This window comes from Mobula hypostoma, chromosome 1 (assembly GCF_963921235.1).
Source record: "Mobula hypostoma chromosome 1, sMobHyp1.1, whole genome shotgun sequence".
NCBI classification, from domain to species: Eukaryota; Metazoa; Chordata; class Chondrichthyes; order Myliobatiformes; family Myliobatidae; genus Mobula; species Mobula hypostoma.
The window spans coordinates 20,071,400-20,097,440 of record NC_086097.1 but is presented as its reverse complement, the minus strand read 5'-3'; the positions used below and the strand labels follow the sequence as shown (position 1 = coordinate 20,097,440).

The 26,041-nt window shown below is 40.9% G+C and overlaps 1 protein-coding gene across 1 annotated transcript in view; it reads left to right on the top strand.

Annotated features, from left to right (window-relative positions):
* The window catches only part of LOC134344458 (basal body-orientation factor 1-like), a 44,012-nt gene extending 18,048 nt beyond the window's left edge, over positions 1-25,964 (top strand). The window contains exons 5-11 of the mRNA XM_063044288.1: positions 453-533; positions 4,459-4,529; positions 6,893-7,037; positions 9,753-10,246; positions 14,838-14,939; positions 18,922-18,990; positions 22,880-25,964. Of these exons, the coding sequence (XP_062900358.1) occupies positions 453-533; positions 4,459-4,529; positions 6,893-7,037; positions 9,753-10,246; positions 14,838-14,939; positions 18,922-18,990; positions 22,880-23,012 (1,095 nt within the window). The 3' untranslated portion in view covers positions 23,013-25,964. The remainder of the gene's footprint in view (positions 1-452; positions 534-4,458; positions 4,530-6,892; positions 7,038-9,752; positions 10,247-14,837; positions 14,940-18,921; positions 18,991-22,879) is intronic.
* The last annotated feature ends 77 nt before the right edge of the window (positions 25,965-26,041 follow it).

Below are 26,041 nucleotides of genomic sequence, written 5' to 3'. Positions count from 1 at the left end.
CAGGCCAGCAAACATCTTAATTTTATGTGTATTCTCATAACAGTACAGAAGAATGCATGGTCTCAGTCTTCGCTGTTAGATGTTGCTAAATGGTGACTTGTTGTTTCAAAAAAAACTACAGTATTGTACTAGCACCTTTAACAATTTACATACGAGTGAATGCACTGATTTCAAGGTGCAATCACTGTTGTAATTATGGTTTCAAATTGCAAACAGACAATGATATGTAACCACATCATCAGTTTCCTTTGAAGGATGATCTCTCATCCTTTTCTTCAACATAGTACCTATGGTGAGATGTTTCCATTTGCCCATGAAAACAGTCAAGTATTCATTTAACTTCTTTCCAAAAAGTACCATTGCATAGAAAAGAGATCTGTTACATCGTTGCGAATCTGGGGTGATACAAGAACAAAATAAATGTTTTTTCAATTTTTTTATTGTCATCTCAGATAAAAGAGGCTATGAACACAGCAAACAAAGAACACAAAGAAACACTGAGGCAGCTGGAAAACAAATTTTTTGAAGGAAAGGTATGTCATTGGTAGCCAAAAATCTAGTCTAACACTAATTAATTTTTGGCCTGTCTACAATTGCAAATATTGGCATGTGACTGGTGACAGAAAGTACTCTGCAGCTGTACAAAGGGGACCTTTCCTTCTCCCCTCCTTTCATGTGTTTCAGACCTCTTATTGTCAAAAAAAAGATTTCAGAAAGAGTTAGAGGGAAGGGGCTAGCTTGTGGCAAAAGAGGACGGATGCAGGTTGGGGCATGGGGAGGGGAAGCAAGAGTAAGGACTGAGTCATTTTGCTTTGGTGATATATGCAGTTTATACACACACACACACTCTTTATAAATTTACATTTATAATTTAAATATAATTTCACCAGGAAGGAAAATATAAATATCTTACTTAAGTAGTGAGAAAGCATTTTAATAGATTATAGGTTTCAAACAATGGGTATTGATTGAGAAGAGCTACTGAGCTCCACAATATATAAATTCAATTAACAGTTATGCCATTGAAACCTGTTGCTCTCAGGATTAAACAAATAATATTTATAACGACAACAAAATGAGAAAATGCCAGAAACATACAATGAGACGATCATCATTTGATAAAACCTGAGACGTGCTAAATTTGAGTGTTAGGACTTTACACCAGACTCGCCAAGATATGTGTGATAATGACTGTAACTCTGTTGACGGTCCCCCACAATGTTGAGCCCAACATTGACCTAACGGACCCAGGGAGGACCCTTTGTTAATATTATTTGCAATTAAAGAAAAGTATTCATGCCATCACAGTGTTATGGCATGGAAGCAGGCCTTTCTGGTCTGTGCCAGTGATTTTGTCCACATAAGCTCTCTCTTGGACTATTGTCTTCAGTTCTGGTCACCTCATTACAGGAAGGATGTGGAAGCTTTAGAGAGAGTGTAGAAGAGATTTACAAGGATGCTGCCTGGATTGGAGAGCATGTCTTATGAGGAAAGATTGAGTGAGCTAGAACTTTTCTCTTGAGTGAAGGAAGATGAGATGGTAGCATTCTCATGAAAGGGGTGTATAAGATTATAAGAGGCCCAGATTGAGTGGATAGCCAGCCCCTTTATCCCAGTGCAGCAATGGCTAAAATGAGAGGGCATAATTTTAAGGTGACTGGGGGAAAGAATAGGGAGGATGTCAGAGGAAAATTTTTTACACAGAGAATGATAAGTGAATGATTGCATAGCCAGGGTTGGTGGTAGAGGCAAATACATCGGGAACCTTTAAAGAAACTCATAGATAGGCACATAGGTGAAAGAAGAATGGAGAACTACATGAGAGGAAAGGGTTAGACTGATCACAGAATAGATTAAAAGGTCGGCATAAAATCGTGGGCCGAAGGGCTTGTATTGTGTTCTATGTACTATATTCTATGTTATAATTATGCTTTTTGTAGTTTTAAAGTAATTTGCAATTATTTTTGAGTAAGTAGTAAAGCACTTTTTCAGCAAATAGCACAGAACTTTAATTCATTAAAGTAATATAAATGGTAAGACTATTGATAGCATGGAGGATTTGAGAGATCTTGGGGTCCGTGTCGTTAGGACACTCAAAGCTGCTGTGCAGGTTGACAGTGTTGTTGATAAGGCATATGGTGTGTTGGCATTCATCAACCGTGTGATTGAGTTCAAGAGCCGTGAGGTAATGTTATGGTCATATGAGACCTTGGTGTTGGAGTACTGTGTTCAGTTCTGGTCACCTCACCTCACTACAGGAGGAATGTGGATACTACAGAGAGAGTGCAAAGCATATTTACAAGGATGCTGCCTGGATTGGAGGGTGTACCTTATGAGAATAGGTTGAGTGTACTTGGCCTTTTCTCCTTGGAGCAACAGAGAATAAGAAGTGACCTGATAGAGGTGTATAATATGAGAGGCACTGATTGTGTGGATAGCCAGAGGCTTTTTCCCAGGGCTGAAATGGCTAACACAAGGGGGTGTAGTTTTAAGGTGCTTGGAAATAGGTACCGAGGGGATGTCAGGGGTGAGTTTTTCCCACAGAGAGTGGTGGGTGTGTGGAATGCAATGCTGGTGGCAGTAGTGGAAGCGGATACAATAGCGTCTTTTGAGAGGCCATTAGATAGGTACAGTGTCATGCAAAGGTTTGGGCACCCCTGGTCAAAATTTTTGTTATTGTGAATAGCTAAGCGAGTAAAAGATGACCTGATTTCCAAAAGGCATAAAGTTAAAGATGACACATTTCTTTAATATTTTAAGCAAGATTACTTTTTTATTTCCATCTTTTACAGTTTCAAAATAACAAAAAAGGAAAAGGGCCCAAAGCAAAAGTTTGGGCACCCTGCATGGCAGTACTTAGTAACACCCCCTTTGGCAAGTATCACAGCTTGTAAACGCTTTCTGTAGCCAGCTAAGAGTTTTTCAATTCTTGTTTGGGGGATTTTTGCCTATTCTTCCTTGCAAAAGGCTTCTGGTTCTGTGAGATTCTTGGGCCATCTTGCATTCACTGCTCTTTTGAGGTCTATTCACAGATTCTGGATGATGTTTAGGTCAAGGGACTGCGAGGGCCATGGCAAAACCTAGAGCTTACGCCTCTTGAGGTAGTCCATTGTGGATCTTGAGGTGTGTTTCGGATCATTATCCTGTTGTAGAAGCCATCCTCTTTTCATCTTCACGCTTTTTTACAGACGGTGTGATGTATGCTTCCAGAATTTGCTGGTATTTAATTGAGTTCATTCCTCCCTCTACCAGTGAAATGTTCCCCGTGCCACTGGCTGCAACACAAGCCCAAAACATGATTGATCCACCCCTGTGCTTAACAGTTGGAGAGGTGTTCTTTTCATGAAATTCTGCACCCTTTTTTCTCCAAGCATACCTTTGTTCATTGAGGCCAAAAAGTTCTATTTTAGCTTCATCAGTCCACAGGACTTGTTTCCAAAATGCATCAGGCTTGTTTAGATGTCCTTTGCAAACTTCTGATGCTGAATTTTGTGGTGAGGATGCAGGAAAGGTTTTCTTCTGATGACTCTTCCATGAAGGTCATAATTGTGCAGGTGTTGCTGCACAGTAGAACAGTGCACCACCACTCCAGAGTCTACTAAATCTTCCTGAAGGTCTTTTGCAGTCAAACAGGAGCTTTTCTACTAGCTATTCTACGAGCAGTTCTCTTGGAAAATTTTCTTTGTCTTCCAGACCTCAACTTGACCTCCACTGTTCCTGTTAACTGCCATTTCTTAATTACATTACGAACTGAGGAAACGGCTACCTTAAAACACTTTTCTATCTTCTTATAGCCTTCTCCTGCTTTGTGGGCATCATTTATTTTAATTTTCAGTGTGCTAGGCAGCTGCTTAGAGGAGCCCATGGCTGCTGATTGTTGAGACAAGGTTTGAAGTGTCAGGGTATTTATAAAGCTTTGAAATTTGCATCACCTGGCCTTTCCTAATGATGACTGTGAACAAGCCATAGCCCTAACAAGCTAATTAAGGTCTGAGACCTTGGTAAAAGTTACCTGAGAGCTCAAATCTCTTGGGGTGCCCAAACGTTTGCATGATGCTCCTTTCCTTTTTTCACTCTAAAATTGTACAAAACGAAAATAATACACTAATCTTGCTTAAAATGTTGAAAAGAATGTTTCATCTTTAACTTTATGACTCTTGGAGTTGAGTTCATCTGCTACTCACTTAACCTATTCACAGTAACAGAAATTTTGACCAGGGGTGCCCAATCCTTTGTATGCCACTGTACATGGAGCTTAGCAAAATAGAGGGCTATGTGCTACAGAAATTCCCGGCAGTCTCTAGAATAGGTTGCATGGTTGACAAAAAATTGTGGGCCAAAGGGCCTGTAATGTGCTGTAAATTTCTATGTTCGATGTTCTAACAGAATGAGAAAAATGTAGTCACATTACATTGTAATAGTATTAATGCATTCAGTAGTATTGACTTTTAATTTTAGGTCCGTCTGGAGCGGGAGGCAGAGCAGAGGCTGAATCAGCTGAGTGAGCAGGCTCACACTGAAGCCGTTAAGTAAGAGTTTGCCTGCAATAGTTTTTCCAGATCTTCCTCAATTTACTTCAGTAAAGTTCCATTTCAAATATATTTGCAAACAATAAAAATGCAAAGAAAAAGCCTGCAGATGCTGTAGATCCAAAATAAAATCAGAAAACACTGCAAATACTCAGGGAGGGGAGAGGGGGAGGGGAGGTGGTGGAAGGGGGAGGGGAGGGGAGGAGGGGAGGGGGAGGGGAGGAGGGTGATGGAGGAGGGGAGGGGGAGGGGAGGGGGAGTGGGGGAGGGGAGGTGGTGGAAGGGGAGGGGGAGGGGAGGAGAGGGGGAGGGAGAGAGGGAGAGAGAGAAGAAAAAAAACGAATCAGAGTTAAGATTCCCAGTGGGGGAATATTAATTCTGTGTTTCTCACTCTCCGGCTGTACTTTTGAAGCTGTTAGAGTGTAGGTAATGTAGAAGATGAATTATATATGGGGAGTCATGGAGTCATAGAGCACCACAGCACAGAAAGAGACCCTTCAGCCCATCTAGTCTGTGCCAAACTATTATTCTCTAGTTCCATCAACCCACGCTTGGACCATCCCCCTCCATACCCCTCTCACCCATGCCTAAACTTCTCTTAAATGTTGAAATCAAACCTGCATTCACCACTTCTGCTGTCAGCTTGTTACACACTCACACCACCCTCCGAGTGAAGAAATTCTCCCTCAAGTCTGCCTTAAATATTTCACCTTTCACCCATAATCTATGACCTCTGGTTCTAGTCTCATCCAAACACAGTGGAAAAAGCCTGAGGAAAGGATGGGATAATCTGTCTCCAGATGCTGATCAAGAAATGAATATTACTTTGGATGTCATGTGGAGCTCTTCTATTCTTTTTCAGATGGTGCAGTGTGATCTTATAGTTTTCTCTAAGAGAAAAAGGATTCTCAGCTTAATGTCCAATTGAAAATTTGCAGCTGTGGCAATATAGCATTATTCCCTTGTGCTACATTGGGAAGTGGAGAAGTATTTTGTTCTCAAGACCCAGTCTTCTAATTCAAGCAGAGTGCTCTCATGCTAAAGTGGAGACAGCTTGGATACAATTCTTGTAAACAAGGGAACACTGCTGATGCAACATATTGACAATGTGTATAGTTCTGTCTAAAGTGCATTTCAGGATCTGGGTTTTGCTGGCAAGATCGATGTTGTGAACTGCCATTCTACAGAAGTACAAAGATGTACACCTTAGCACTCATGTATTGAAATTGAATCCAGCAGAATATTTGCCTGATCCATGAGTTTTTCCATATTTTTTCAGATTTCTAACACCTGCAGATTTTTTCTTTGAATTTCACTCTAGCTGGAAGAACCACTTTAACAGGAACACTATAATTTGCTAATCAGATATGAACACCTCATAAAAAAAACATCACAGTAAAGAAGCTAGTTGGTGTATTGAGTCCAGAATGATCAAGAAGTTGCCTCCCCGTTCCAAAAACATACGAGTTAGTAGGTTAATGGGGCACATATCTGTAATTAGACAGTTTGGGCTTTTTGAGCCAGCAGGGCCTGTTACCATGTTGTATCCCTAAAGAAGTAAATAACATAGGTATAAGAAGTATCTGTCTGGGTCAATACTACTTCCCAGCTCAAATTTTAGTTGCTCGTCAAGTTACCTTTTAGAAGTATTGGTGTTTCTCTATCTATGCCCCTTATTATGTTTATGAATCTCTATAAGATCCTTTGCTCCAGGGAAAAAAGGCTGGGACTATCCTGTGCTTACTCATTATTCAAGCTCCTCAGTTGCAACAACATCCTTGTGAACCTTTACTGCACCCCTCCTAGCTTAATTACATCCTTCCTACATTATGGCAACCTGACAGACCTGCATTCCATATTCCAGGTGTGGTCTCACCAATGTCCTATACAACTGTTAACATGACGTCTCACCTGTTGTACTCAAAGCCTCACCTGATGTAGCCGAGTGTTCTGTCTACCTGTGTTGCCATTTACATGGAATTACAGTATGTGTTTGACTCCTAAGCTCTGCTGTTCTACAACACTCCCCAGCACCCTGACATTTCTGCACAAATCCTGCACTAGTTTGTTTCCAAAATGCATTATTTCCCGTTGGTCTAAATTAAATTCCACCTGCCATTGCTTGGGTCACTTTCTCAGTTGATTGTGATCCTGGTACAATCTTAGATAACTTTCTTCATTGTGTACCATACCACTTATTTTGGTCATTTGCAAACTTACTAATCGTGCTACTTACATTTTCCATCCAAATTGTTAATATATACGTCAAACACTAGGGGATCCAACACTGATCTATTCTTGCTGGAACAAATCGGTGTAAGTATTGACTAATCATATCAAATTCTGTATCTCTCCTTCCACAGGAATCTTAACGAAAGGGCTCAAAGTGTCTTTAAAGAAAATGTAAGACTACATGAGACAATAAAGATCTACAAGATGGAAGAAGAACAAAGGAGGAAGAGCTACAAGGCTCTAGAAGATAAAAACACACAGCTTGCCAGTGAAAAGGTTTTGCATACAATGAACATCTTGTAACATTTTTCCTCTTTGTAAAACCCAACTCCACAAATAGAAATGAAGAATTCCCATTACCAAGAAATCTAGGTGATTGAGTTTAGACCCGTGAGCTGGATTGCAGGTTAGTTTGAATTACAGTATTAGGGCAACATGATAGCGTAGCAGTTAGCTCGTCACTTTACAGCATTAGGGGTTCAATTCCTGCCAATGCCTGAAAGGAATTTGTACATTCTCCCCGTGACCACATGCATTTCGTCTGTGTGCTCCGGATTATTACCTCATTCCAAAGAAGAGATGAGGGTTAGTGAGTCACAGGCATGCCATGTTGGTGTCAGAAGCATGGCAACACTTGCAGACTGACCCGCAAAATTTTAACAATTTGACACATTTCACTCTATGTTTCAATGTATATATGATAAATAAAGCTCATCTTTAGCAAGAATCTCTTCTTTAGTTTCATTCTCCACGAAAATACAGGAGGCACAAGAGATAGGAATAGGATTTCTCATTGATCTTAATCTTGAAAGGCAACTGGTTTACATGGGGTTTTTTCATAACTGCACTGCACTGAACCAGGAATGAAATCTTTAAAAATCTATTGTTACTGGTGAATTCTTATATTTCTGGACAAATACCAGTGCTTAGCAGTGAAAGCAAGTTCCTGTGTTGATGGATCATCATTAGGAAATCTGATTATCTTTAGCACAAGGGACAATGCCCTGTTTTGGAACCATTTGAAACCATGTTATAGCTAGATCACCTTCCACACTGATTGGAACCTTTGGTCCAGGTTACGGTATTGTCAGGTGAGGAGGTGAGAAAATTGCTAATCATTGTGGGATTCATTTGGAGTCGGAGTTGTACAGCATAGAAGCAGCCCTTTGGTCCATCATGCCTGTCTATGCAGTACTACTTCCATATCCTTCTATACCCTGCTCATTCAAGAACTTGTCTAGATGCTTCTTAAATGTCATTACTGTTCCTGCTTCCACCGCATCCTCCAGATACCAACTGCTCTTTCTGTTGAAAACTAAGTACTCTTTAAACTTCCTCCCCCACACCGTAAACATGTACCATCTAATTTTAGATACCCCATCAGACTCTGGGAAATAGAATCTGGTCATCTACCCACTCAGAATTTCTTAAACCCTCTATCATGTCACCTCTCATCCTCCTTTGCTCCAGGAGAAATAGACACAGCCTATCCAGCCTCTTCTTTCAACTTAAGCCCATGCAATATTACTGTGAAATTTTTGGCACCCTTTCCATTAATTACATCTTTGTGGCAACCCACAGTACACACAATACTCCAAATATGGCCTAATCAACATTTTGTACAACTGTAACATGTTGTCCCAATTCTTCTACTCAGTGTCTCAGTTAGTGATGCCATACACCTTTTTCAACATCCTGGCACTCTAAAAATGCCAAAGGTGCCTGGCATTTTGGCACTTCTAGAGAATTAAGTACTTGTACCCCCGAGTGCTCTGTTCAACAAATCACCCCAAAGTTCTACCATTCATTGTGTAGATCCTGCATGGTTAACTTCCCAAAGTACATCTCATTGCACTTGTTGGAGTTAAAAGTCCATCTGCCATTCCTTTGACCTCTTATCAGATTAATAATAACCTGTTGTAAACTTGGACAACCTTCGTCACAGTCCTCGTTATCAGGTAAATATTACAGTGTCAGATAATGCTAGCAATTTCCAAAAGATTGATAAATGTCAATTTTATTTCTGAAGTCACCATGAAGCATGTTGTTTGCACCTATCATTAAGGCCTCTTGGGAGGCAAGTAGCAAAATCAAAAATAAAGATGATAAAAGGCCTTTGAACTTGACAGAGTTCAAAGTGATTTCCTGGTAATTTTCCACTTGAATATTTCTGAATTTAATGTACCATGACTGTTTTTACCAGACGAATTTCAGTAATCTTTTGAATTTGTTTATCAGCACCGAATAATATTTTTAGTTCATTAAGTCACTGCTTTCATTCTAGACCACAGTTTGTAAACCTTTTTAATTTCTGATTTTATTTCCTAATCCACTTCCTTTAGACTTTAAGACTCTACAGCTCATGTTCTCAGTAGTATTTACTTATTTATTATTATGTTTAATATTGTATCGGCACAGTTTGGCTTCTTTTGCACTTTGGCTGTTCTGTCAGTCTTACTTGTGTGTAGTTTTTCATTGAGTCTATTGTATTTCTTTGTTCTACTGTGAATACTTACTTACTTACTGCCCGTAATACTGCAGGCTTTTAGGGCAGCAGTATAGGTAGGTCCTCCATCTCTGTCTGTATAGAAGGATTTTTCGTTGCTGTTTCCATTACAATTTTGTTTGACCAGTCAGGGTTGTTAGCCCTGAGCTGAACCCCCGAACCTGGAGGACCACTGGACCATTCTAAGTCTGGCCTCTTCCCTTTGACCTGTTTGGCATGGGTGACCAACCAAGAGCCAAAGCACAAGCCAACCTGGCTCTCCAGGTCAGTGAGGCACGCAAGTCTCCAACCCTACGACAAGGTTGTGGTCCTCTTGGAGATCTACTGTGAATACCTGCAAGAAAATGAATCTCAGGGTAGTTTATGGTGACATATACATATTTTGAGAATAAACTTACTTTGAACTTTGAACCTTTAATGCAACTTCTTGCAATTGTTTTTGTTCAGACTGAATTGATGTTCAATTAGGATATTTCTCATTCTAGGAAACCAATGAGCAATTAGTGAAAGAGAAAGTGTCAGACAGCAAGCAGCAGAGAGAAAAGATCAATGAGCTTCAAACAAAGGTTGAGAACCTGGAGAAAGCTTTGGGACACATGGCGGCTGAGTTTGAGACAGCGAAACAGAAGATAAAGAAAGAAAATGACTTTAAAATGGCAACCAGCCAGGTAGAGATCTCAAGGCTAGGGGAAGTAATTAAGCTGAAAGATAAAGAAATGAACCGGGTGAAGAAACTTGCTAAAAACATCTTGGACCAGCGCACCGATGTAGAAATGTTTTTTCTGCAATCCCTTGAAGAAGTGAGGCAACAAATTGCCTATAGTCGGGCTCAATATAAACAAGCAGCTCAAATTGCATTTCAGAGAAAGATGTTAAAGGCACAGACTGGCAAGGAGGATTATCCCAAAATCAGGACCTTTGCGAAAAGCGAGTACAGTACAAACTGTGTGTACCAAGATATGGAAGAAGCTGATAAGAGGTAAGTGAAAGTTCAATGTTTCAATTTGCAGGATGCTCCCTATGCAATAATGAACATAAACTCGGATTTTCTTAACTGAGTCTGTCCTGAAGTGATAAAACTACCATGCAGTGAAAGTATGCAAACGTATTCCTAGCCTAGCCAGGAATTCAGGAGTTGAGTTTACTGGCTATCAAAATTAGACACACATCCTGAACCCAGAACTTCACAGTTGTGTCCCTCTGCTGCATGCATCAGTATCTCTGTCTCATCCTTTTTCTTATTGCTTTCATTCTGCTTACGGGGCTCTAAGACTATATTTACCTGCACTATATGGACAGGTCTAGTTTCTGTTCATAAAGAAGGATGTGCTTGGGACAGAGGGAGAGACAAAAAAGATGAGGAGTAGATTTAAAAGTCTCAACAGGCCAGGCAGCAGAAATCTACTCCTCATCTTTTTTTCTCCAGTCCTGCCAAAGGATCTCAGCTTGAAACATTGGTTGTACTTTTTTCCATAGATGCTGCCTGGCCCGCAGAGTTCCTCCAGCATTTTGTGTGTGTTGCTTGGATTTCCTGCATCTGCAGAGTTTCTCTTGTTTGTGATTGGATTATGAAACTGTGAAGTCTTTTCTGGGGATACCTACCCTGAAGAAGTTTAAATGTTTCCTTCGATGGGAGTTCTGTGAAACCCTCTCTCACTGCTCCCCCTCTGTGATCTCTACTACTTTCTGACTCTTCGACTACTTGCATACCCAGACCCGCTGCTACAGCCATGTATCCCCCTTCTTCAGCCCTGTATCTCTTTCACCAATCAACTTCCCAACTCTTTACCTCATCCCCCCCCAAACCCGGTTTCACATATCACCTTGTGTTTCTCTCTCTCTTCCCCCACCTTTTAAATCTACTCCTCTTCCTTGCCAAAGAGTCTCGGTTGAAATGTCGACTGTACTTTTTCCCATAAATGTTGCCTGGCCTGCTGAGTTCCTCCAGCATTTTGTGTGTGCTGTCCAAATGCATATTGATTAGATGTTGTGATCTAATTGGCAGTTCAAAACACTGTGAACAGTTCAGCAGTACAATATTCAGATTGGCTAATTTTGAGGGAGGTCCATTGGAAGTGTTTGCTTTGTTGTCCAGATCCCAAGATGACTGGCGATTCGTTGATTATTGACATCGTAATTTCTCTTTTCTCCGTAAGGGTTCATATACCAGATCTATGTCTATGTGTTTGCTGATGGGTCCTTCTGTAGACAACCAAGCTTCGAGAAATTATTGTTCTTTTCTTGTTCTTGCTTGAGCCAAGGCTCTGGCTGTTGTCTATTTGAAATGGTGTCCTTCTTCGTCTTCATGAGCTGATACTAGCGAGAGTGGATCATGCCTTCTGCTTGCTCGCTGATGCTCACGTAGCCTGGTTGATAGTTTTCTTCCTGTTTGACCAAAGTAGTACTTGTCCCAGTCAATACACTGGATTTTGTAGATTCAATTTATTCTATCAGTCACATTTTGTTGCATTTTTGAGTTTTGATAGGTTCCTCCTCAAAATTGCAGTCAGTTTGTGAGCAACTGTGATGTTGTGTTGCTGAAGCAATCTTTCCGTCATTTCCGAGACATTCTTTATGTCTGGCAATACAATTCATTTATTTGTTATTCATGTAGTTTGCATATTCAGGTTTCTGACCTTGAGGCACCTTCAGATGAAGCTTCTTGGATATCCATTCTGTTGAAAGGTCTTGAAGAGGTGCTTTTCTTCTTCTAGTTTTATATCTATGGTGTTGCAATGGGACTCCATCATCTTGAATAAGGTCTTCATGCAGCTTTGTTTGTGACTGTTTGGGTAATTGCTATTGAAATTCAGAATCTGATCAGTGTGTGTTGCTTTCCTGTAGACGGATGTCTGTAATTGACCAGCAGTAGTCCTCTTGATAAGAACATCCAAGAATGCAAGCTGGCTTTCTTTTTCAATTTCCATTGTGAACTTGATGTCATTAAAGATATTATTTAGCAGCTGATGCATCATTTGTACATCATTTTCCTTGATTATCACAAAGGTGTTGTCTACATCGTGCACCCAGAGTCTGGGTTTGAATTCTGGTATAATTGTATTTTCTAATTTCCGCATTCTGACTTCTGCAACTAAGCCAGAGATAGGAAATCCCATTGGTACACCTTTCATCTGTTTGTAAACTTCTCCATCAAACTTGAAGTAGATTGATAAGCACAGATTGAGAAGTTCACATATGCCTTCTATCCTGAGTGTCCCACTTATTGATTGTTCTGCAACAGTTTCTTGTGCAAATTCCAAACTGACCGATGTTTACAGTGAGGTGATATTGAAGGAAACCATTATCTTGTCATCCTCATTCACATATTCTTGAGTTTCTCCAGGAATTGTAGAGTGTTGTTGATTGAGTACTGGGATTCAGCGATCAAATGTTTCAGCCGTCTCCACAAGTCCTTTGCTAAGTTGTATGTAGGTGTGCCAGGGAATGACACAATTGGTCGTAGTGGTATGTTCCCTGTGTATTTTCAGTAGTCCGTAGAATTGAGCAATATCTGATTCAGCTGCTTTAATTCTCCACCATTTTTCCTTTGTGATCTGTTGTAGGTCTTGCAATTTCTTCAAACATATGTTTATGTTCTTCATCAGTTTCGTTGTTGGATCACTGGCCCAGTCCATCAAGTTCAACAGTTTGTTGTCTTCGATGTTTGGGAGAGCTTTACTGTTATGTACTAGGCTGAATCCACTACCTTTTGTAGGATTTTCCGTTCAAAGGCATTGGTGTTTCCATACCACGCCATAATGCAGCCAGTCAGCATACTTTCAATCACACATCTATAGAAGTTCGTCAAGGTTTTTCATGACATGCCAAATCTCCACAGCCTTCTAAGGAAGTAGAGGTGCTGCTGTGCTTTCTTTGCAATTATATGATGGGTCCAGGACAGATCCTCTGAGATAGTGACACCCAGGAATTTAAAGTTACCTCTGATCTTCTGTTGAGGACTGGCTCATGGACCTTTGGTTTTCCTCTCCTGAAGCCTACAATTAGCTCCTTGGTTTTTGCTGACATTGAGTGAGAGGTTGTTATGACATCACTCTGCCAAATTTTCAAACTCTCTCCTGTATGCTGATTCATCCCCACCTTTGATATGGCCCAAAAAAGGTAAAGCCTTCCCCACCGTCGAGTATATTGACATGAAATGCTGTCGCAGGAAAACAGCATCCATTATCAGGGACCCCACCACCCAGGACATGCTCCCTTCTCACTGCTGTCCTCAGAAAGAAGATCCAAGAGCTTCACGACTCAGACCACCAGGTTCAGGAACAGTTATTACTCCTCAGCCATCATCAGGTTCTTGAACCAAAGAGGATAACTTCACTTGCCCCATCATTGAAATGTGCCCACAACCTATGGACTAATTTCCAAGGACCCTTCATCTCATGTTCTCGATATTTATTGCTGATTGATTTATTTTTATTACTTCTTTCTTTTTGTATTTACACAGCTTGTTGTCCTTTGCACACTGGTTCAACATCCAAGTTGATGTGGTCTTTCATTGATTCTGTTATGGCTATTATTCAATGGATTTATTGATTATTTCTGCGAGAAGATTAATCTCAGGGTTGTATATGGTGATGTACATGTACTTTGCTAACAAATTTACTTTGAACTTAGAAAAAATTATGAGGGAAAACATTTCTATGTAATGATTCTGGAGTGCACTGCCATGGCTAGTACTGAAGGCAGATTCAATTGCAGAGCTCAGGAGAGAATTGGATGGATGCTTGAAAGAACTTGCAGGTCTCTGCAGAGATGGGGCATGAGGTTGGAATCGTTCAATTTGCCCTTACACAGAGATGGTATGGACTTGATGGGCAAAATGGCATCCTACCTTATTATAACCATTCTGTGGTTTGTAACGGGGACTGAATATACTAAAAAAAAACAACTAGTGATTATCAAGTTAGTGCAGGAAAGAGGCACTACGGCTGACTGTGCTTCTTTAGGCTCCTGTACCTCCTCCCTGATGGCAGTAATGAAAAAGATCATGTCCTGGATGATGGTGGTATTTTCGTGATGGATGCCCCTTCTCGAGGCATCTTCTTTTGAAGATATTCTCGATAGTGGGAGGCTAGTGCTCACGATGGAGCTGGGTAAGTCTACAACCCAGTGCAGTTTTTCCCATCCCATGGTTGGCACTTCCATACTAGACAGTGACGCAAGAATCTTTAGAAATTTGCTAGACTTTGGTGACATACCAGATCTCCTCAACCTCCTAATGAAATATAACTGCTGATGTGCCTTCCTTCTGGATTATATCAAAATGTTGGGCCCAGAATAGACCCTCTGACGTATTGACTTCCTGAACTTGAAGCTGCTCACCCTTTCCACCACCGTGTGTTCTCCCAATTTCTCCTTCCTGAAGACCACAATCAATTCTTTGGTCTTAATGAATTTGAGTACCAGGTCGAGTGCATCATCAACCTGAAATATTAACTCCATTTCTTCTTCCGCAGATGTTTTCTGATTCATTCAGTACCCTCATTCATTGTTTCCTGTTTACACTTCGAGCCTTCACATTTTAATAATAAACAATACTCTTTATTTTTAAGCATTCATATTGGAAAAGTGAGTATCTCCGACTTGACCTGGGAGCAGAAGGAGAAAGTTTTACGCCTTTTGTTTGCAAAGATGAATGGACTGAAAACAAACAGGTATGTTGGACTGAAATGTGGTTCCCTTCTCATTGCCACTAGTGATTAGAAATTGAACTCTGTCTGATGGTATTGCACTGCAGTTTTGAATCATACAATTATATGCATAATCTGTTTCAAAAATTGTCCTCCGTCACCCCGCTCCACCCCAATCTGAAACTTTCACTTGTTATTTTTTCTGGTTTCTTGTTTGAAGCATATTTAGTAAACAACGAAATATATATTAATGTAGTCTAAGTTACTTGTTCAGACATTCTGATTATTCATGAAAATAACAGAACCACAGATGCTAGATATTTGAAATGAAAACAGTAAAATGCTGAAGATACGTAGGAGGCCAGGCAGCATCTGAAAGGATAACAAGTTAACAGATTGGGTCAAGATCCTTTGTTGTATGAAAAACCAGTTAACTTAACATATTTAACTTTTCCCAGTTGTGATGTAGGTGTTTCAACCTGAAGCATTAACCCTTGTTTCTTTTTCCATCAATGCTGCCTAACCTGCTGAGTGTTTCTAGATTTTCCACTTTTATGTCTGATAGTTCAGTTATTTTATCTCTAAATTCTCATTTTGCTCTGCTAATGATGATGCTTCATTCAATTATTGTAGAATTCAACTACTCAGTACAAAAAACACACTGCTTTGAATTAATCAGTGACAGGCACCAGGCTTATCGGTATTGGTTATTATTGGCACACATACTGACAATAATAACCACGTGGGCATGTGGCCAAGTGGTTAAGGCATTCGACTAGCGATCTGAAGGTCGTGAGTTCGAGTCCCAGCCGAGGCAGCGTGTTGTGTCCTTGAGCAAGGCACTTAATCACACAGTGCTCTGCGACGACACTGGTGCCAAGCTGTATCGGCCCTTGCCCTTCCCTTGGACAACGTTGGTGTTGTGGAGAGGGGAGACTTGCAGCATAGGCAACTGCCGGTCTTCCATACAACCTTGCCCAGGCCTGTGCCTCAGAGAGTGAAGACTTTCCAGGCACAGATCCATGGTCTCAGAAGACTAACGGATGCCTTTACTTTACTTACTTTACATACTGAGATGTAGTGAAAAGCTTCTCTTTGAGTACCGTCCCAGTAGATCATTCCATACATAATTACATTGAGGTAGTAAAAAGCAACCTTGGTTCCTTAAGGTTGTTATAGCCAGGGGTCGGGGGAGAGGTGGTGGGGATAAGCTCCCACTACCTATTAAATGTTCCCAATAGTGTGCATCTCAAATAGCCTCTGACAACAAGACCAGCTCCTGGCCTTCAACTGTGGCTTAACTACTAAGTTTGGTGGAACTGTTTCTACAGACAGGAGAAGGACAAAGACATCTTAAAACCATTTGCTTCAGGCAGATGTCACTTGTGGTTGGCAGCTCATCTAGGAGAAGGAAAACTCTGATCTCAATCCTCTGCTGCCTTGCACCTTTACTCACTTACAAGGAAGGCTTCTGGAGTAAACTCCAAGGAAAAACTCTGGTGTTGGAGTTCTACGTTGAGTTCAGTGCTGATTTGCAACTCTTGTGACACTGCTGGTGCCAAACTGTTTTGATCTCTGCCATTCCTTTGGATTCATTACCTGCACGGAGAGGAGGAGACTGCTACGTGGGCAAGTGCTTGCTTTCCATAGCGCACTACCCTGGCTTGAGTATCACGTAGGCAGCTAGGGCACAATATCCATGGGTCAACCCCAACCAGCGGAGGGCTTCATAAGTAAAAAGAAAACCAAATATAAAATCTAGAGTTGCAGCTGTAGAGAAAGTGCATTGGTGGTAAATGATGTGTCATAGTCATTGAGTTATACAGAATGGAAACAGATACTTCAGTCCAACTCCTCTGTGCTGACCAAGGTGCCTTCCTGAGTTAGTCCTATTTGCTAGCATTTGGCCCATATCCTTAAACCTTTCCTTGCCATGAGCTCATTTACTGTAAGTGTCTTTTAAACTTTATAATTGTACCTGCCTGCACTAGATCACCAGGCAGCCCATTCCATTTATTAATTACTCTCTAAGCAGAAAAAAAACTTTCCTCTCAAGACCCCTTTCAGTCCTGCCCTTCTCATCTTAAACCTATGACATAGTTTTAGACTCCCTTACTTTGGGGAAAATACTGTGACTAGCCACAGTCTCTATGCTCCTCATGATTTTATGGATTTTGATAAGCTCACCCCTCAGCCTTTCTCATTCCCACAGTCCCAGCCTATCCAATCATTCATTAAACCTCAAATCAAGTAGACCTAGCAACATCCTTATGAATCATTCCTGCACCATCTGTAGCTGAATCGCATTCATTGTATAGTCCGGTGACCAGAACTGCACACAGTATTTTACAAAAATTCTGTACAGCTGTAAGATAACATCATAACTCTTGTACTCGTTGCTCTTGTCTGATGAAGGAAAGCATGCCATTCATCCTTGCACTACCTGAGTCGCCACGTTCAGGTAACTATGGAATTGTGTCTCTAGATCGCCATGTTCCACAACACTGCTCTTAATATACTTGTAGAATCTCCTAGTATTCTCCATGTTTTTTGTCAAGGACATCTCAGGTTCACTTTTTGCTTTCCTCATTTCCTTTTTAATTGTACTCCTACATCCCTTATATTCATCAAGGTTTTGACTTGATCCCGGCTGCCCTTACCATTGTTTCCCCAACCAGAGTCTTAATGTCCCTCATCAGCTGGGGTTCTATCATCCTGCCAACCTGATCTTTATTTTAGCAAGAACATGATGGCTCTGAGTGCTCTCCATTTCACTGTTAAAAGCTTCCAACTTTACCCACTGAAAGCCTCTCCCAATCAGCTTTTGATATTCCCTGTTGAATGGTGTCAAAATTAACCATGCTCCAATTTAGAATTTTAACTTGCAAACCAGTTCTATCTTTTTCCATTATTGTTTTGAAACTAATAGAATTATAGTTACTTGTCCCAAAGTGCTCCCCACTGACATTTCATTTTCCAATATGAGGTCAAGTGTTGTCCCTCTCTAATAGGCTGTACATATTGCTTGAGAAAACTTCCGTGGACACACTTAAGAAATTCTGCCCATCTAATCCCTTAGCATTTTGGCAGCCCCAGTCAATATCAGGGAAGTAAAAATTACCTGCTAATATAACCCTATTATTCCTACAGCTAGCTGCAATCCCCCTACATATTTGTTCCTCTAATTCCTGATGTTGGAGAGCCTGAAATATGAGCCCATCAGTGATCACCACCTTCTTATTGCAAAGTTCTATCCATGTAGTCTCACTAGATGTTCCCCAAGGAATACCCATGTGATATTCTCCCTAATCAAAACACAACTCCCCCTTCTTTTTGCTTCACCTCTATCAAGCCTATAGCATCTGTACCATAGAACACTGAGCTGCCAGTTCTGTCTGTCCTTCAGCGATGTTTCTGTAATAGCTATAATGTCACAACCCCATGTGCCTAGTCATGGTCTCAGCTCATCTCTCATTCCTGTCAAGACTTCTTGCATTAAAATAAATGCAGTTTAGCGAATCAGATCTTCCTTGCTCCCTTTCCTACCAGGGTCAATTTCTTTAACTGCCATTTCTTTAAATGATTTGCGACCTGTGTACTGGCTCGTAAGTGGAAAAAAAACCAGGATAACATCTTCAGTTGGACTGATAAATGGCAAGTGACACTGAGCAAAACAAGCATCAGGCACAGACCATTCCCCTTTGACGTTCATTGGCATGAGCATCACTGCTGGCAGCGTGCATGAACTGTATTAGATCAACAAAGTAAAGCAGATTAGAAAATGGTTATCTATCGCAAATATGACTACTCAACTTCCTAAATCTTCTGCACCACCCTGTGAATCAAATTTGTGTAATAAAACAGTAGGAGCTGCAATGACACCGAAATTACCTAACTATATTAGCCATATATTTGTTTTGATGCACTTTTTAATAAAATAGGAATGACATTTAATATTCTGCAGATAACACTTACTTTACATTTATTTTATTCATATTCCCTATAGGAAACAGTATAATAAAAATTTGGTCTCCTCAGCTTCACCCGAGACTATAAAAGAGGTAGAACAAGCAAGGTAAGACTCAGATCAATACAGGAAACTGCTTACAAATATTTCAATTTTACTTTCCAGAGTTCAATGGGGGAGCCAATTTAATTCTGCATAACACAGTAATTAAGCAATGCCACATATTCTGGGAGGATCCAGGAGCATGAATGATTAAAGTGAAGGAGATGATGAAGACTGGATGATAATGATTTGACTGAGATTCCATTTTTATTTTAATTTTCACCAAATACCAGTATTTTTAAGTGCATCCCTCCCCTCTTATTCCCACAACATAGAATGCACTTGCTTGAGATTCCCTTTTTAATAGTTCACTTCAACTTCTTAATTATTTTCAACTGCACATTAATTTACATTGGAGAATGGGCGTTGAGCTTGGATTGTTTCACAACACATGAAAAACGAATCCTTACCTCCTGAGCAGAAAATACAGTCTAATGATATTCCTTATGGCCACTATGGTAGTTAAGGGGTTATAATTTTTCCCATTTCATTTTTTTTGTCATATTTAAATTTAATATCAGTCCTGGAGCAATAAGTGTATAAGCATTCCATGATACAGCAATGATCTTTGTTCTTTTCCATGTCTGGGTCAAATTAATTTTACTGATGAACTTTGCTTATGTCGATGCAGAGATTGTTTACTCTGCATTTTACCTTAGGAATATTTAATTAAAGGTAACTAGTTGGTCAACATTAAAATCAAGACTGTGCCACAATTAACATGGTAAATCATTAACCGTGCTTAAAATCTACTTACTATGGTTAATACTTTATAGCTAACACTCCTGGGGAAAAGCTATAGTTAATGGAAATCGAAAAGAACAAATGCTTTTGTGTCTCTAATTATTCATTCCCTCCCCTATTAGAGCAGTGACTTGAACCTTTAACATCTACAAAGTGTTTTGCAGTTACTCATCTAGGGTATTTCTACTGCATAGAACATAGAACATTGAACATAGAATAGTACAGCACAGTACAGGCCCATCAGCCCACAATGTTGTGCCGACCCTCAAACCCTGCCTCCCATATAAGCCCCCACCTTAGATTCCTCCATATACCTGTCTAGTAGTCTCTTAAACTTCACTAGTGTATCTGCCTCCACCACTGACTCAGGCAGTGCATTCCACGCACCAACCACTCTCTGAGTAAAAAACCTTCCTCTAATATCCCCCTTGAACTTCCCACCCCTCACCTTAAAGCCATGTCCTCTTGTATTGAGCAGTGGTGCCCTGGGGAAGAGGCGCTGGCTATCCACTCTATCTATTCCTCTTATTATCTTGTACACCTCTATCATGTCTCCTCTCATCCTCCTTCTCTCCAAAGAGTAAAGCCCTAGCTCCCTTAATCTCTGATCATAATGCATACTTTCTAAACCAGGCAGCATCCTGGTAAATCTCCTCTGTACCCTCTCCAATGCTTCCACATCCTTCCTATAGTGAGGTGACCAGAACTGGACACAGTACTCCAAGTGTGGCCTAACCAGAGTTTTATAGAGCTGCATCATTACATCGCGACTCTTAAACTCTATCCCTCAACTTATGAAAGCTAACACCCCATAAGCTTTCTTAACTACCCTATCCACCTGTGAGGCAACTTTCAGGGATCTGTGGACATGTACCCCGAGATCCCTCTGCTCCTCCACACTACCAAGTATCCCGCCATTTACTTTGTACTCTGCCTTGGAGTTTGTCCTTCCAAAGTGTACCACCTTCTCCGGGTTGAACTCCATCTGCCACTTCTCAGCTCACTTCTGCATCCTATCAATGTCTCTCTGCAATCTTTGACAATCCTCTACACTATCTACAACACCACCAACCTTTGTGTCATCTGCAAACTTGCCAACCCACCCTTCTACCCCCACATCCAGGTCGTTAATAAAAATCACGTAAAGTAGAGGTCCCAGAACAGATCCTTGTGGGACACCACTAGTCACAATCCTCCAATCTGAATGTACTCCCTCCACCATGACCCTCTGCCTTCTGCAGGCAAGCCAATTCTGAATCCACCTGGTCAAACTTCCCTGGATCCCATGCCTTCTAACTTTCTGAATAAGCCTACCGTGTGGAACCTTGTCAAATGCCTTACTAAAATCTATATAGATCACATCCACTGCACTACCCTCATCTATATGCCTGGTCATCTCCTCAAAGAACTCTGTCAGGCTTGTTAGACACCATCTGCCCTTCACAAAGCCATGCTGACTGCCCCTGATCAGACCATGATTCTCTAAGTGCCTATAGATCCTATCTCTAAGAATCTTTTCCAACAGCTTTCCCACCACAGACGTAAGGCTCACTGGTCTATAATTACCCGGACTATCCCTACTACCTTTTTTGAACAAGGGGACAACATTCGCCTCCCTCCAATCCTCCGGTACCATTCCCGTGGACAACGAGGACATAAAGATCTTAGCCAGAGGCTCAGCAATCTCTTCTCTTGCCTCGTGGAGCAGCCTGGGGAATATTCCGTCAGGTCCCGGGGACTTATCTGTCCTAATGTATTTTAACAACTCCAACACCTCCTCTCCCTTAATATCAACATGCTCCAGAACATCAACCTCACTCATATTGTCCTCACCATCATCAAGTTCCCTCTCATTGGTGAATACTGAAGAGAAGTATTCATTGAGGACCTCGCTCACTTCCACAGCCTCCAGGTACATCTTCCCACCTTTATCTCTAATCGGTCCTACCTTCACTCCTGTCATCCTTTTTTTCTTCACATAATTGAAGAATGCCTTGGGGTTTTCCTTTACCCTAGTCGCCAAGGCCTTCTCATGCCCCCTTCTTGCTCTTCTCAGCCCCTTCCTTGCTTCCCTATATTCCTCAATAGACCCATCTGATCCTTGCTTCCTAAACCTCATGTATGCTGCCTTCTTCCTCCTGACTAGACTTTCCACCTCACTTGTCACCCATGGTTCCTTCACCCTACCATTCTTTATCTTCCTCACCAGGACAAATTTATCCCTTACATCCCGCAAGAGATCTCTAAACATCGACCACATGCCCATAGTACATTTCCCTGCAAAAACATCATCCCAATTCACACCCGCAAGTTCTAGCCTTATAGCCTCATAATTTGCTTTTCCCCAATTAAAAATTTTCCTGTCCTCTCTGATTCTATCCTTTTCTATGATAATTATAAAGGTTAGGGAGCGGTGGTCACTGTCCCCCACTATCCCTACCTACAAGTATTTTTATAGGTGCACCACCTGAAAATGCAAGTCATCCTCCATTCTGATTTGAAAATATATCACAGGACCTTTGTAACTGAGTCAAAATCAGAAATTTCGACCTAACACCATTCAGTGCAACCATCAGGACTGAAGCAAGGTGGCACCAAAGTGTTGCAACTCTTATTGCATGCTGTTCTCTGTAGATCCACTCATTACTTTTAATTTTGAAAGGTGGTTCTCAATGGCAATAATGGATGGGCAATAAATGCTGAACTCGTCAACAAATGGCGGATGCCCAAAAATGATTAAGGTTTTAATCTCAAAAGTGAATATTTGGCTACTTGTAAACAGAAATGAGGTACTATTTTTATGGAATTCTGTCCCAGTGGATGGTGGGTGCTCAGTCATTAACAACCTTCAAGATGGAGATTGACACTTAAGGAAATAAATACAGTCGAGGTTGGACCTAGTCATGGTAGAGAAGATTCAAGGTGTTCTATTGCCTACTTCACCTCTATTTCTTGTTCTTAAATTCAAGATTGTTTGCATCTGAAGCAAGCAGAATGAGCAGTACAGTATTCCTATATGATGTTATTCTTACTAATAAAGATACTGGGCACAGTAAGTTCACAACTTGGATAAATGTGACTACACTGGTAGCTTGTGGTTTTGTTTCTGTCTCAAATTTCAAAAAGTTAATTGATATCATTTCCTTTGCAGCACACAAGATGAAAATCCCAATCCCACTTTTATAACCCAGGCTCCTATTGATTCGGTTTCAAGTCATGTCAGCACTTTACCAGATCTCCAGTTGCCGAAAGAAGTTATGTTACCAGAAATTGTACCAACGTAGATTGTTAAAAAATTAAACAATGGATTTATAGTGAATTAGTATCTGAAAAGGTGCATGTGAGAAAAATCCTAAAATTGGTGCTCAAAGAGTGAAATTTCAATTAAAATTTAAGTTTTTTTAAGAGCTTCAAACATCACATTTTAAAATAGAAACTTTGCTCTAAGTGGGACGGAGTTGTACATTGGACAATGCAGAAGAAAGGCAAAGCACATTCTGGTTTTATCACCCCACTAAAACTATGATTTCAGCTGCGTTGCCCCAGGGCTATGTAACCTAGATATTTGGTTTTCACCCTGAAGTCAACAAATGGATTTCTGTGTTGTGGAATACCTAACAGTTGCTGAAGAGCAACTCCCAAAGACACTTATGGACTTTCCAATCTAGAGGCACAGTGGACCCTGTCACCTAAAACTCCACCACAAAAAATTCAGGGAGCTGTACAGTACTAGCATTTGACTTCCTCCAAGTTCAGCTGCACACAAATATTTCTCCACCTTACACTTCATGTGTTTTACTATGACCTGCAAGCTGTGATATTAACAAATGGGCCTACAGTGAAGGGTGGTGTCAAAGATGCATCTACATCCTAACACTTCCCTCAAATCTTATCCTGCTGCAATTTACATTATGCCTTCAACAAACCTATGGAAGAGTTTAATCTTCAACACTAATGGGAAAGTTTCACCTACACGGCAGAACCAAATGATCCAAACTTTAGTAATTATGCTCCAGCAAGCACACTTGCATTTATTTATTTTATTTTGAGATACAGCATGAATAGACCCTTCTGGCCCCAAGATCTGCACCACCCAGCAAACCCCATTTTAACCCCAACCTAATCACGATTAGTAATCACAATTGATAATAATCAATTAACCTACCCCATACGTCTTTGGACTGTGGGGGGAAAACCCACACATTTCATGGGGAGGACATACACGGATTCCTTAGGGAGCAGGGGCCCCCAACCTTTTTTGCACCATGGACCGGTAGATATTGACAATATTCTTACGGACCGGCTGATCGGGGGTGGTTGTTCAAGTAGGGTTAAACTCACCTCAACATGTCTTTTACAGTTAGGGTTGCCAACTTTCTCACTCCCAAATAAGGGACAAAATTAGCAGTCAAATCCCAAGACACTTGCGTTTACCCCAGGTAAGACTACCATGACCACGAAACCTTGCACGGACACCTGCGTGCGCATGCGCGCCGACTTTTTCCCCCCACAAATCGGTTTTGGCTTAATCTTCCCAATTATACTGTACATACATTATTTCTACTTTATATAGGCTCTGTATTTATCATATAATTCCTGCTTTTACTATATGTTAGTGTTATTTTCGGTTTTAGTTGTTATTTGGTGTGATTTGGTAGGTTATTTTTTGGGTCTGGGAACGCTCAAAAATTTTCCCCATGTAAATTAATGGTAATTGTTTCTGCGCTTCACACCATTTCCGCACGAAAGGTTTCATAGGAACGCTCTACCTTAGCGGGGGAAATATGGGACAAGGGTGGTCCCGTATGGGACAAACCAATTTAGCCCAATATACGGAATGTCCCGATAAATACAGGGCAGTTTGCAACCCTATGTTCAAGTTCAACAGTGTGACAGGGAATGAGGAAAGGTGCAGCTGACTCGTACTGTTTCCTCACGGCCCGAGGCCCAGTGGTTGGGGACCGCTGTATAGAGGATACCACAATAGAACTCCGATGCCCTGAACTGCAATAGCATCATCGCCACTGTGGCAACCATTTGTGCTTTCTGAGAAGCTGAACTTTAAACGCTTGATTGAAGTGTGAGAAAATAGGTCTTACATTCAGTGTTAAGGCAAAGGTTCTCCCTTTTGCATCATATTGTCCACTGATAGTTACAGAAAGCCTCTAGAAAAACAGATCTTCCCCCATATTGTGGAGTCTTCCAGATGATTCATGATGAAATTCACCACAATCTTCTATGCTTCTTTAGCCAATTAAGAAAACAGGTATTTGAGGATCAATTATCCAATCTGGCATAAAATGTATAGGTCCACTATAGGTATCAGTGATTCTCACCCTCCTACATGTGGTACCTGGAGATCTATGGCCATTAGCTCAAGGCACTCAAAAAATACCAACACTATTTATATCAAAGACCTCCAAACTCACCATTAGGATAAGCGGACCATGTCAGCAGAGCCTGCCAGACCAACATCTGCAGCACAGAAACTATAGTTACACATACAGTACTGTGCAAAAATCTCACGCACATATGAATAGCTAGGGCGCCAGACATTTTGCACAGTACTATATATTGATTAAAATTGGAAGGTGGTCAGGAAACAGAAATAAGAGTACTCAGCTTTGTGTTAGGTCAGTAGTATTAAGTGCTATTTGGAGACTGGAATGACATTATACTGTACTGTGCAAAAGTCTTAGGCATCCAAGCTATCTTTTTGAAGAAATGAACATACCCACCAATAATGGAAATGAATAACAGTCGATGTTTCAGGCCAAGACCCTTCATCAGGACTCAATATCTGATGAGGTCCTGCAGGGTCTTAGCCCAAAACATCGACTGCTTATCCATTTCCATAAATGCTGTATGACCTGCTGAGCTCCTCCAGCATTTTATGTGTTGCACTCTGGATTTGCAACATCTGCAGAATCTCTTGTATTTGTCCCCACCAACCTATGGGAACCTCTCGCCCATGGAAGAGCATTGAAGATGAGACAGAATCTTGAGGTCATGTGATGGACCACATCACAAACAAGCTAGCCTTCATATGCCCAAAAGGTGAAATAATCTACAATGGCCTCGTTAGTCATCTCATAGCCAGAGTGCAAGCAGACTCAATGGACTGAATGGCCTAATTCTCCTCTTATGTCTTATTGTCTTAAATCATTCTCGCTTTCCAGAGACTGCCCAAGAACCAGCAATTCTATCATTGAGAAAATGGCAAAAGACATTTGAAGTGTCAGCTCTAATATATTTTTCTTTTTGAACCATGTTCACTTAAGACCACAAGACATCTAACTTCTCTATGAATGAC